Source organism: Astatotilapia calliptera, chromosome 8, assembly GCF_964374335.1.
Source record: "Astatotilapia calliptera chromosome 8, fAstCal68.1, whole genome shotgun sequence".
Classification (NCBI taxonomy): Eukaryota; Metazoa; Chordata; class Actinopteri; order Cichliformes; family Cichlidae; genus Astatotilapia; species Astatotilapia calliptera.
This window is the reverse complement of record NC_137429.1, coordinates 10114132-10127303: the sequence shown is the minus strand read 5'-3', so window position 1 is coordinate 10127303 and position 13172 is coordinate 10114132. Positions and strand designations below refer to the sequence as shown.

The window sequence follows — 13172 nt, the reverse complement described above, 5'->3', positions numbered from 1 at the left end:
ATGTTCAACTTTTAATTGACTTAGAATCTGTAGCTGATCAAGGAATCAGATAAACGTATGGTTTATCATAAGTTCCGTATAGAACAGAACTTAAATTTACACCCAGTAAATGAAACTTTTTCCCCCAGTTTTCTAATTTTCATTAGCCTTCATTAGACCTCTACTGACTGATACCTGACCTCATTAAAATGCTATTAATTTGCATTTTAGCACACATGAAAGGTGATTCTAGTTAGAATCAGAATATTTTCATTTACTACTGAATGATCCTGCCCTCTTCTACCACATAAACATCATTTTAGCAATTTTCAACCATTGTTATGTGGTTGCCAGGCAATGTGGCGGCATACTAATATATCAGATATCATAATATTCAAGTTTTGTGGGTGTAAATGAGATTTTATTGCCATGAAATGAAAATGCGATATGATAAATGACAATGCAGTGTTTTTATAACATGACACAGTAGTAGGTGGTTGCTAGGCAACATGATGTTATAATATCTGCTATGGATAAGAACCTTCAAGTGCCTAAGATGTACCTTTGTGCCAGATTTGGTTGCTTAACTCCTGATCATGTTGGAGTCTTGAGAAAACTGACAGAGATTTTGTGTATTTTAGTAAGACTTGCAGGCAAATATGTAAATCAGTGTCTAGACTTTAACGTTAAATAAATATGAAACAGAAATAAAAGTGCCCATAACCAGGGGTCATGAATTGTGTCTGGGCATGTTAAATGTTAAAACTCTCTCTTACACTTTTTACTAAAAGGCACTTTTCTTTATGAAACAAAAGGCTGGATTGACATCAGCTTTTCAGTTTTTCATTTAGTGCCTCTGTGCAGGATTTTCTTTTCTTTAAAAAAAAAATGAAGCGTACATGTGCAACATCCAACAGGTGCCACGCTGGTGGCAGCATTGCTGATCAGGTTGCCATGGAAACACAATTTGAACAACACCTTTATACATATTGGAACAAACTGGTGGTATAATAACTGAAATCTTATACCGGATTCTAATGGGTCAAAAATGGAGAAGACCGGGCTCCTGCAGTTTCATTTTAAACATTTGCATGGAGTAAATCGTGAAGCAGTCAGAGTTTAAAACCTTGTATGTTGTCTTGAAATCAAAGAGAAGCAGAAGTTTTAAAAAAAAACATTGAAAACCTTGTGTAACTAGGTTACATTGCGCGAGAAACCTCTGCACATCTGTGTGCACAGATGGACACTCCAGCACCATTTCCTCTGTCAATGCTGTGAATGTAGTGCACTGTCCTTTAAATAGCTAACCCAGCTCAGGTTTATACACTGCAGCTCCCCAGTGACTGAGACCACAGAGACAGCGAGACGTGTCACAGGCCGACTTACTCAAATAGAAAGTGTCAACTTGTTGACCGTGTTTTCTGGTCAAAACTGGTTGATTTAACACTTGCATTCTGCACATTTAGGGGCTTTATGACGTTCTATAAGTTAGGTACCCAAACACCATAACATTTTATTGCATTTCGCCAAAAGCTGGGTTGTCACTACAGAATAAACATTTTAGGAAATGATTAAAATTGATAGAGCAGCTGAACTATTCTAGGTTTCAGTCCACAAACACCGCGAAACATAATCATACAACTTGCAATATCACCGTTTATTTTCACACCTATTCCTTTTTTCTGCACCTTTCTGCCCCGATGGCAAAATATTACAGTAAAAACTTTACACAGACACAGAACTAACCACAGCATGTCACACAGGACAGGTCTTGCAGCTTTCTGGATGAATAGTGTTTGTTGAGTTCTGTTGTGGTACTACCGCAAAAGAGCAGCCGAAAAAAGAAAATGCACAAAGTCACCTGATCACTTTTATTCTTGTAACAACCACAATTTAAGTGTGTTGGCACTGCCCCCTGCTAACCGCGTCTGTATTAGTGATGTTTTTTTACCACAATAACACATGCACAGAGCAAAAACCCAAAGCGCATTATTCTGCAGATATGCATATAATTTACTTATTTTATTATCATCCAGCACAGAGCTCTACTGATTTCTAAATTCCAGAATTTATTATAAGAAAGTATCACCTACTTATATTTATGGTCGTATTTATTGTGTAAATGAGTACATTCAGTATAAATATTTTGATATTTTGTGACACAGGTTAATATTCTAGTAGGAAGTTTGAGAAGATTTCTTTTAAGTGTGAAGTCATAGATAGCAGAGTGTTGGCTTTAAGTGGGTATTGTACACTGATGCAGACACGTACAAAAGCAGCTGTGGACACCAGGGACAAGGCGACATTCCTGTAACAATACCTGAAGGGCTTTCTTACTTTGCATTGTAAAATAAAATCTCAGTGTACAAGTGCACTTGGTCAGAAGAAAACACCATCGGGCTGTCAAATGTCCACATGGATGTTAAAAATTGTGTTAGTTGGACTCAACTGGTGGATGTAGATTTTTAAATTTTTTTATCTACATGCTTACTTACATTTAGTCCGAGCTGCACTATGTCTAATAACTGTATTCAAGCTTGAAGACGTTTCATGTATTTTGTGTCAAAATTCTGGTAAAATTGCTGGATACAAAGTTTGATCTACTGTGTGGTGTTTGGTTATCAAATCTCTTGAAGTACAGGCTGGCTCGACACTAGCACCTGCACGACTGTGGTGTGCACAGTGTCTCTCCCGTTGTCTTTAGCTAAGCTAACCTTTGTGATAGAAGGTTAAATTAACTGACAGACATGAGATTGGTATTGATTGTTTAATTTTCTCCCAAAATGTAGTCTTAAATAGGGCATTTCTGAGTTATAAATAAGTTGATAATGTTTAAGTTTAGCAGGACTGTGCAGGAAGCAATGAAAAGAAGGCCTGAGATAACTTTTTCCCCTTTTTAATAATCTGCCCTGCAGATTTTGGCTATAAAAAAAACTTGTGACCTAAAGGGTAAACAGTCTGGCATTATTTTGCTCGAAGGACACAGTGTACCTCCCGCCTCTTCAGCCTGTCACATCACCCCTACACCCACAACCCATTCTCTGAATTCCCAAGCTGATGTATCTGAATGGACAGAGAGACTCTGTGCCCAGAGAAGCCACGTTCAGTAGAACTGACAGTCCCGAGAACACCGTTTCTGTCAAATGCAAGGACAGCCAATTTCTCTGTCTTATCTTCTAATTGTAACAAGCTTGTCTTTCTGACAGTTAAGATCCTAGGGCTAATTAGTGAGACAATGGAAGACCAGGGGTATCATTATGTCACTTCTGTGGTGTTTTTTTTTTAACCTAGACTGAAAGAATGGCAGAACATGGAGCACACCACAAGGAAAACACAATTCCACAGAGAGCAATAGCTCATCCTCCAAAACACAACTGTGTCAGGGAAAAACATTTATCAGACTACTGATTTGGGAATAGATTCACCATGACTCAGAATTCCCACATCGCCTTTTTACAAAGCCTCCCTGGTGACATGAATAGGGAAAATATTGCCGTGTCGCCACAAGATGTTTTTGCTTCACGCGATATTATCTCTACAGAGCTCTCCAGCTGTGGTCTGTAAACAACAGAATCTGTATCTTGTAGCCACGCATTATTAAGATGTGAACACAATCCAGCTATCACGTTCCCACGCCTTGTTAGCTCATAGCCAGGAGTCATTGATCTTGTTGCCTCACAACAATATTTTTTACCACTCATGTAACCAGGGGGCCTCCTTTTCATTTTTAGAGTTAGAATGAAGATCTTTATATTTGTGTGATTTGTCTTACTGATATCTGGGCATGTGTGCGTATGTTATGAAGTACGCTGGTTTTCAGAGGAAGCGGGGTATAATCAGTCAAATCAGTTGTGACTCACACAGTGCACACCACGTGCCAAAGGTCTCTGCTAACAGTTTCCATAGTGGTGACTTTTAGGTGAATCAGTTTTATGGTAATATGATAAAATGATTTCTTATATGGCAACGAACATATACAGGAAACAGTCAGGTCAAGTAAATCTATTTATAAGCACATTTAACTACACAGGTTGACCAAAGTGCTGTAGGCGAGGTTATTCAGACATATTGTGTCATAGCAATGGTTGTCATTTCCTCCTGAGATCCCAAGGCATTCTAAGACCAAATTAGATATGTAATCCCTCTAAAGAGTTTCCTGAAAAATCTCTAAAGAAATGTTGCTAGAAAGCCTTCAAAGCAGATGCCTGAACCAACTCAGCTGTGAAGTAATTCCTTCCTAACAGGATTTTTACGAGAAATGTCAAATTTGGGTCTTTTGTATTTAAGTTTGCCTAAAATCAAGTTGGTAAATTTATAGTTCTGTTAACACAAAATCTTGTTTAGCGTTTCCCTGCTCAGTTGTGGTAGAGAAAACGCAAAAAAGACATTTTTCCCTAAAGGACTTTGCTGTCTCAGATTGGCCTTAAATGCACTTAATTCCTGAAACAAGGATTGTGCCCACTAATATGTAGGCATGCTAAGGAAATAAGGTTCGGTTTTGACAGTGACCGTAAACTTCTTAATAGATTTAAAAAAAAAAAACAGCAACAAAAAAAACAAATTATTAGAAAAATCAAGAAAGTAGTGCGAGCTTAAAAATTTGATGTGATACTGATTTTTCCTGCTGTAACTTCTCTGTAAATTACATGTTCCATGTTCTCTTTAACTTACTCTCATATAGTGTGCCTCATATTAAACAATTTCCTGTAGTTGCACAAAACCACAGAAAGATACATGAGTTAGAGCCAGAAATCAGCCTTTGCATTCTGTCAAAGAATATGAGCAATGACATTATCTTTCCTGTCAGTGTCCACTAGCCCAGTCCACTATATGTAGCATTCATTTTTTTAAAAAGATGTGTGTGGTAAAGCAGCGCAGATAGGATAAATGGAATATACTAGAGTAAGCATAAAATGTGATTTATTTTTATAATATTATTATACATAGATATATATACATAATATATAGTAAGCATTTCTTTTTCCAGTATTCCAGCACATACACAGATGGTGCTTAACTAATATTGCATTGATTTATATTAGAAATCTCATCCTCTACTTTTATCACATCCCATCTACACAAGTTGTTCCTTTTCTATAGCTGATGCCTTCCATTCTGTAGCCCAGGATAAGCAAATATGCCACAGAGGTAACTCTATGCTTCGGTAACCTGGGTCATGCATGCCACTGAAATGAGTAGCTGTCTAGCTGGCCAAGACAATCCCCTTCCCCAAAGCTAGTTGGACATGTCTCCTATAATAAAATAAAGATGCCCCCCCTCCCCGAAGCTTCCATCTCCCATGACCTATTTTCTTTATGGCTAACGGTTGGTGGCTAGCTGCTGAGTGGTAAATGCACAAAGGACAATACACAGATGAGAGCACACAAAATGTGATTATAACTGTTTGACTAGGATCTGACCCTAACTAAAGGACAGCTGTTTTTTGCTGAGTTAGCTATCCAGAGTAATAGTCGGTAGTGTTATTAATAGTATAATAGTGTGAGAAATGTCCTCACAAAAAGAGAGGAAAGGAAGTTGGTGATCTCCTCAAAGATGCTAATGAGGTCAGACAGGAGACCACTGCACCGACAAGACGGGAAAAGCTGGAAAGCAGAAGCTGAACAGCATGTAGTCCCAAAGGAGTAGTTGAGTCACACAGGGGGTTGGAGGCAAAAACACGACAGGGTGACATCTCTGGAGATGATACGGGAGCCATAAACTGGGAGAAGCTTAGAAGAAGCAGCAACACTTAACCACAAGACACAGCCATAGGCCTGGCTGTGAGCACTCCGCTGGGTGTCCCTGCTGAGCCATCGTATACACAAACAGACAGAAGCAGGATACATAAAATTCAGTGCAGCCTGTGTAGAGGAAAGTCCCAAATGGTGCTGCAAATCTATTTCCACATCACAGATACACCAAGCCTACCCCAAGGATTCACACACTGTACAAACTCAACTCAATAACCTCCCCCCTCATCCGAGCCTGTGACATTTGCAGAGAAGACCTTAAAGAGGGGGATAAGAGCAAAGACAGAGCTGGAGAAACGGGGGTGGGGAGGGGCTCCTCCTCTTCCTCTTTTCTCATTAGAATTCTCTCATCAGTCTTCCCCACAGAGCAGGGGCTTGACATGTCAGGGTTTATTAATTGCTCCAGGAAATATTATTGACCTGGACCTTCTGCGCCTTCTCTCCCCACTGCGGTCGGTGTCTCTGCTCTGCTGCCTCCGCATTCCTTTGGTGTCCTGCCTGGACCCATTACAGGACACTGCGGCACAGCGTGGAGGCTTCAACACAGTGTCTTCATTGACTATGCACTTGGCCTGGGTTTTCTTTTCACTGCAGCTGCAAAGCTCCACCTCACACACACATACGCTCTCTCTCCCAGGCACACCTGCAGCCTTGGGGAGAGAAAGCGCACACTTCATTATGGTGTGATAGAAGCTCTGTGTTGGTGCCCTTTGCTGAAATTCCAACTTTTGGAATGCTTTGGTGAAAAAAAAAAATCTTTTTAAAGGTGCAAACATCTCAAGGCTTATTGGTTTTTAAATCCCACCAGTAGTTTTTTTTTCTTTTTTCTTTCCTTTTTTTAAAAAGAGGTGCTTAAATCAGTCCGATGTGAATCCAGTCTGACTGCTCAAACATTAGAATCAATTAAATTATCTGGTTCCATCTACGAACGGCAAAAAGATAATTCAGTTGCGACTCTTGGATGTCACTGTACAAGGACAATCTGAAAATCTGTGTGTGTGTGCAAGTCTTGTATATTTGTGAATTTGAACAAACATTTGTGTTTGCGAGCAGTGACAAAAGGAAGAGTATCTAATGTTTTTTGTGAAACCTCTTGGTGTGCGTCGCTTGATTTCATGCCTCGTGATCGTACTCTCAACTTGGATAGGACATTCATTTATAGCTCAACGTCATATGACATCTAGTGCTTTTGCTGGCACACATGGGGTGTGACTGTGGGAGGTTTCTTTAACTTTAAAGCCCTATTCTTGGTATATCCTGGAATTGAATTGCATTGGAAACTGCCGAAGGAAAACAGTTGTTAAGACTACTAACTTCTTTCCTAATCTGAAAATACATTGATGAGTCGAAATGGTTGTAATAATTGTGCTGCCATAACCTTAACCATCATGTGAAACCCCTTTCATATGAAATTACTTTAAATGAAAGCTTTAAAGGATGTGTTTTTCCTTGGCCTGTGTATTACCTTTGGATGCTTTATTGCTGGATTTATTAAGGAACTAGGTTTTTTTTTTTTTTTTTTTACCAGATTTAAAAAAAACAAAACAAAGAACAATAAAAAAAAACCAAAACTGGTCTATTGTGCCACCATGTGGACATGTTTGGCATTACACTGGGGTTTTTATGACAGCACTAATGAATGACCAGGATATGAGTGTGTTGTTCCATTGTGTCCCAGCGAACTTTGCACCGATGAGCACATTCCTGAAAGCAACGGTCATGAATAAAGAAATGAGCCTCATATCAACCAACCATGGCTTTTGTTTCCTCTGAATAGTGATATTATCCAACTCCCACATCCACATGAATCTTGAGTTTGCAGGCATGTGTGGCACTAAATTTAATATCCGTCTTCATTTTGTTTTTCTGCAGTCACAATGGTTCTACTTTTGTTTGTCACGACAACAACAGCAAACAATTCCACAACAGTGAACAACAACAGTAATGACGGTAAGAGCACAAACAAGGTCACTTCTACCTTAATGTGTGAGACTGCACAGCACTCAACAATCTGTGACAGCGACCAGATCCCATCCCCACACACTGCACTCGGTGCTTTTCCATAAGATATAATTATAATGCATCTTCTGCAATGCAGGCATCAGCTTGATAATAGCCTTTTTTTCTTACACAGCCTTGTTATTACCAGATCACAGTGAACTTCAGGAACCCTGGACAGTAATTTAAGGCTTATTGTACATCTTTATAAACACAGATAATGGTCGGCTGTGTGGCTGTGACTCTTGGTTGAGTCGCCACTCTAAGAGTCTGTTGTTTTCTGATCGACACTCCAGGAGGATGAAATATGCTGATGCTTATCTCTATAGACAAAATACTGCTAAGGCCAGTTATTAAATCAGCTCTGTGGCCACAAGAGTTTACTGGAGGTGCTTTGCTTCATCAAGTATTTATGTGATGAGTTCATGTGATGCACACATGAATGCTGCAGAGCATTTGCGCACACAGGCACATATATTATCAGTCTTGCCCCCTCTTCCTGTTTCTTTGTTGGTGGTGTTACATGACCCCTGGCTCTGACTTTCCTTCTCCTTTAAACAGAAACCACAGGTAACCAATACATCATCTCCACTGTGCTGGTTGTGTTCCTGCTGGTGCTCATCATCGCACTGCTAGCCTGGTACTTCCTCAGGTAAAAACTCCCACCCTGCTGGGATTCAGTTACTTCACCTTATCCCTCTCCCTGCTCTTCACTCACTGGCTATTAGCCAGGCTCAGGGGCAGAGCTCCGGTGACAAACACTTCCTCCTTTAGTCATTAAGGCGGAGCCCCGTCAGGAAGTGCTGTAGGCTGACTCCCTCTCATGCTTCGAACAGAAAAGACTGTGACAGTAGAAGTAGGCAACTTAACAGAGTGAATAACAAATTCTGTACCGCATTCAGACTACAACTCTGTCTCTCCTTGACATCAGCTAATGAGAAAAAATAGCTTCTCAAGTTTCAGATGGTAGGTTGGATAGCTTTTTTTCCAAGGTTATCTTTTGGCAGATGTTATAATTTAACTACAATGAAGAACTTTGGTTAAACGAAAACAGCGTAGATGATTTTACCATGTCATCATCTTTTCTTGTGTTTTACATCGCGGTAACGTCTCTGTTCTTTTCCTTGCAGGTTAAAAAACCAGAGGAAAGCTGTAGTCACAACAGTTGACAAGAAGATACCAAATGGCATCCTGGAGGAACAAGGTAACACTGTGAGACACATTGTAGGTTGTAGAGTTAAAACGTGGTGCACAGAAACAGAAACTTAAAGTGAAAAACAGGCTAGAGATTAAGATATGCATCGATAGGGAGCTGCAAAGAGGTTTTATATTTGTAACTGTATATGCAGGTTGTCCCACCATTGCCTTGTGGTTGTTTTAAACTTCCTGTGGTTGATGTGAAAAACAAAACGCTCTATTATCTTTACCACTTTGTATAGCTTTTTGACAGCGTATGTAAGATTAGTTTGGAACATTATTGGTACAAAGGGTAGTTCTTCTCTCTGAGCAGTTTTTGACAACTTGTAGCGACATCATAATAGTTTCATGTAAAGTACCACATGACAGGACCTATCAGCTCTTACAGGAAACTTGCTGAACTCACTGAACATGTTTCAATCTTCTTTTGGAAGTATATTTTTGTCTAACGCTACAGAGGAATGTAGAGAGCATGTTGTATTTATCCAAATGGGAAATAGTATATCACTGAGCTAAGGGGAAACAAAATACACAACACACCCCAAATTTGTTGTTATACCTTGTTGACATCTTGCTGCCGATCACAATAATTTTAAACATGAAACGGTGTCATATTACAAAAGTATTTTATATGAAACTGAAACTTTCACTCGATAGGGAAGTGTAGTACTTAATTGCTTTTTAATTCTAAATTCTACACGATTTGAAAGATTGATTAATTAAAGTAATATGTCTGTATAATGAAACTATAAAATATACACTGTATTGCTTTTTTTTTTTTTTTTTTTAATTTTATCGCTTATTGTTGTCTACATTCATTATACACTCACTGGTCACTTTATTAGGTATACTTTGCTAGTCTTTGGCTGGACTTCCTGTTGCTTTTAGAATGCTTTAATTCTTCATTGATTAGATTCAGCAAGGTGCCAGAAGCATTTTGATTTTGGCACCTTGCTGATGGCATCATACAGTTGTTGTTGACTTTTTGGCTGATGTGAATCTCCTGTTTCTTACATGCCAAACGTTTGCAACAGAATTGGGATCAGGTGACTGTGGAGGCCATTTAAGTACCGTGAATTCATTGTTATGTTCAAGAAACCAGTTATAGATGATTTGGGCTTTGTGACATTGCATGTTATCCTACTGGAAGCAGCCATTGGAAGATGGGTACAGTGTGGTCATAAAGGCATAAACATGGTCAGCAATAATATTCAGGCAGACTGTGGCTTTTAAACAGTGGTAATTGGTACTAAGGAGCCCAAACTGCACCAAGAAAATATCCCACACAGCTTTAACAACCTGAATTGTTGATATAAGGCAGTATGGATCCATGCTTGTTGTTTGTGTTTGTTGTTCATGCTGTTTATGCCATCTTGACCCTACCATCCAAATATCATTGAAGTCCAGACTCATCATCCTCCATTGTCCAAATTTGGTAAGACTGTGTGAATTGTAGTAACAGTTTCCTGTTCTTAGCTGGCAGGAGTGACACTGTATATGATCTTTTGCTGCTGTAGTCTAGCTGCTTCAAGGTTCGACATTTTGTACGTTCAGACGTGATCTTCTGTGTACTTTGGTTGTAACAAGTGGTTCAGTTACTGTTGCCTTTCTATAAGCTTGAAATAATCAAGCCATTCTCCACTGACCTCTTAAATAAATGAGACATTTTACTCCAGAGAACTGCTGCTCAATGGATAATTTCTCCTATTTTGGACCATTATCTGTAAACCCTAGAGATGGTTGTGAGGGAAAAGACCAGCCCATCTGGCACTAGTAACCATGACACGTTCAAAATCTCAGAAATCACCTTTCTGATGCTCTTCCTGAATTTCAGAAGATTGTCTTAAGGATTTCTACATGCCTAAATGCACTGAGTTGCAGCCATGGGATTGGCTGATTAGATATTTGTTAATAAGCAGTTCAACAGGTGTACCTAACAAAGTGGCCTCTGAGTGTATATACATACAAGTTTTTTATTTGTACACAGTACATCTATGAGGATTACATTATCACAATGAATGAAATGCAATGCTTGATCACAGTGCTGTGTTGTCCTCTGTACATGTCTGTGTTACAAGTGATGTGATGTGTGTGTTATGTTTTAGAGCTTGGACACAGTACTGAGTCGTTATACACCATTATACCACCAGGTCAAGTATACAGGGTGGCAGTATCAGGAACCTTTTACTAACCCTCTCTCAGTACTTTTCCAGTCTGTATTTTGCAAATTGTGACGCTAACAGAATGCCTTGCCAGTGCGCTGGCAAACCTGTGGGATGGTGTAAATGGGTTCTCCCTGGGGTTCCTTTTGGGTTTTTTGGGTTTTAATGTCTGATGTGTGGTGATCATCCAGTACTTGCACTCTGTTTCCTGTTTAGCAAACACGCACCAGCATCACATATGGGTGAAAAGCAGTTTGGTCATGATTTTGTTTTTTGATTCATTGTAAAGCAGTTCAGTAAACTAATTCAGTGATTCCCAACCAGATATGCTTCAGTCCCAAGGTGCGCTATTGTAGACTGAACTAGTCTAGTCTTTTACTAAATAGCGTCAGACAGTCTTCAGAATATGTAATGCTATTTAATAGGCTAGAATAGTGTAAACAGCTAAAAGGAGTGGATAAATGGTCATAATACCACAAAGAAGTAGACAAATTGTTGAAATTACAGCTGAAAATAACGTTAGCAAGAGCTGAAATGCATGGCTAATAATTAAGCTGTCAACATAGTCAGCTAAAGGCAGCTAACAGATACACATTCAAGATGTCAGCTAAAAGGAGCTAGTATACCATTGAAAATATGGAAGTAACACTAGCAAATAAGTGCTTTAGCTATTTAAAGTGTTTAAGTAACTACAGCATGTGTCTAAAAGTAGCTAATAGACAGTCAAAATAGTTAGCCAATGAGATCTGATAAAATAAAGTATTAGCTATTAGTTAAACCAATGATTTGCCTAAAATTACTGATAAAATTAGATTGGTAATCATACGGTGAACTGTAGAAAAAAACATATGAAACTAGTATATTGCATAATATTATATAGGTTGTGCAAAGTAACCCCCTAAAGTGAAATCAGTAATTGAGATATGATTCCCTTGCCACATGACAAAAAGGTTGGGAACCACTTTTCTAAATAAACCAAATCAAATGTTTTGCATTGAATTACATTCAACTACTCATTTAACATAGCTAAATATCACAGTGACACCAATTTGATTTATTAATAGCAGACAACTTTTAAATACTAAGCTGAATGATGCTAATGTAAATTTTATTTGAACACAACAAATAATTTAATGGCAAAATATTAAAACCAAACAAAGAAATCAGCTTAGGTTGGGTGATAAACCCACTGTCTCTTCTCCCCACAGAGCAACAGACGGTGGTTCTTCTGCCCAGATCCTCTTCTGCCTCCAAGACATACTTGCCCATCCCAGTTGACCACCTAGAGGAGGAATACAGGCTCCGCTCAGCTGATGATGGCAAGCTGTTCAGGGAGGAGTACAATGTAAGCCGCCCCACTTCTATTTTATTTATTTTTTCCTGGAAGTTAGATTAGCGGTAGTTAACGGTAGTCACAAAGCAGTTTTGTGTGGTTTAAACAATCAGAGTGATGCTTACATCAGGCATGTGAGGCAGGGCTATTATGGTGCATTCATGTGCATTTGTAGGTCTGTTGAAATATTGGTTCACTTTTTTCCTTTTTTAAACACACTGCAAGTGCCTCCCCACCTCTAATTCTATGCATGATTTACCAGTGAAATTTAGTTACTTACATTTTAAACCTTCACGCAGTGTTACTCAGTAACACTGTGTGAAATGATTTACAATGGTCAAACTTCGTCATATCTGTGTTGTGGCAACAAAACTATCACAAACTATCCAAAACTGGACTGAAAGGGTTTTCCCATAACTGTAATGTTCTCCATGTTCATATGTGAGCAAGAGTTCAAAACCATGACTTACATGTGTATTTTTGTTCAGGGAAAACTACGGGAGCTTTATTTATTGCACCTCCCATGACACATAACTGATCTGATACTGGTCTGATACATACACCCACTCAGATGGAAAAAATACCCCTTCGTCTATATGTGTCTATGATTTAGAATTTGTGTCAAAATAAAGAGTATGATTCATGCTTTATGTTAACACATTGAAGTATGATTTCATTTAGATGGTTTATCAGTACAGACAGAGGAAGCTGAAGTTCTCAGCTTTTAATGGAGAACTGTTTATGGCAGGCAGC

At 38.9% G+C, this 13172-nt stretch overlaps 1 protein-coding gene across 4 annotated transcripts in view; it reads left to right on the top strand.

Moving 5' to 3' along the window:
- ptprea (protein tyrosine phosphatase receptor type Ea) overlaps positions 1–13172 on the top strand; it is a 63883-nt gene that overhangs the window by 39003 nt on the left and 11708 nt on the right. Inside the window, exons 3-7 of one of the 4 annotated variants that reach the window (XM_026178415.2) lie at positions 7602–7679; positions 8289–8379; positions 8858–8931; positions 11030–11074; positions 12295–12431. In XM_026178415.2, the coding sequence (XP_026034200.1) occupies positions 7607–7679; positions 8289–8379; positions 8858–8931; positions 11030–11074; positions 12295–12431 (420 nt within the window). In that variant the 5' untranslated portion in view covers positions 7602–7606. Of the gene's footprint in view, positions 1–7601; positions 7680–8288; positions 8380–8543; positions 8694–8857; positions 8932–11029; positions 11075–12294; positions 12432–13172 lie in introns of those variants that run through there. The other 3 variants (XM_080305050.1, XM_026178419.2, XM_026178420.2) reach the window with 3 other exon arrangements.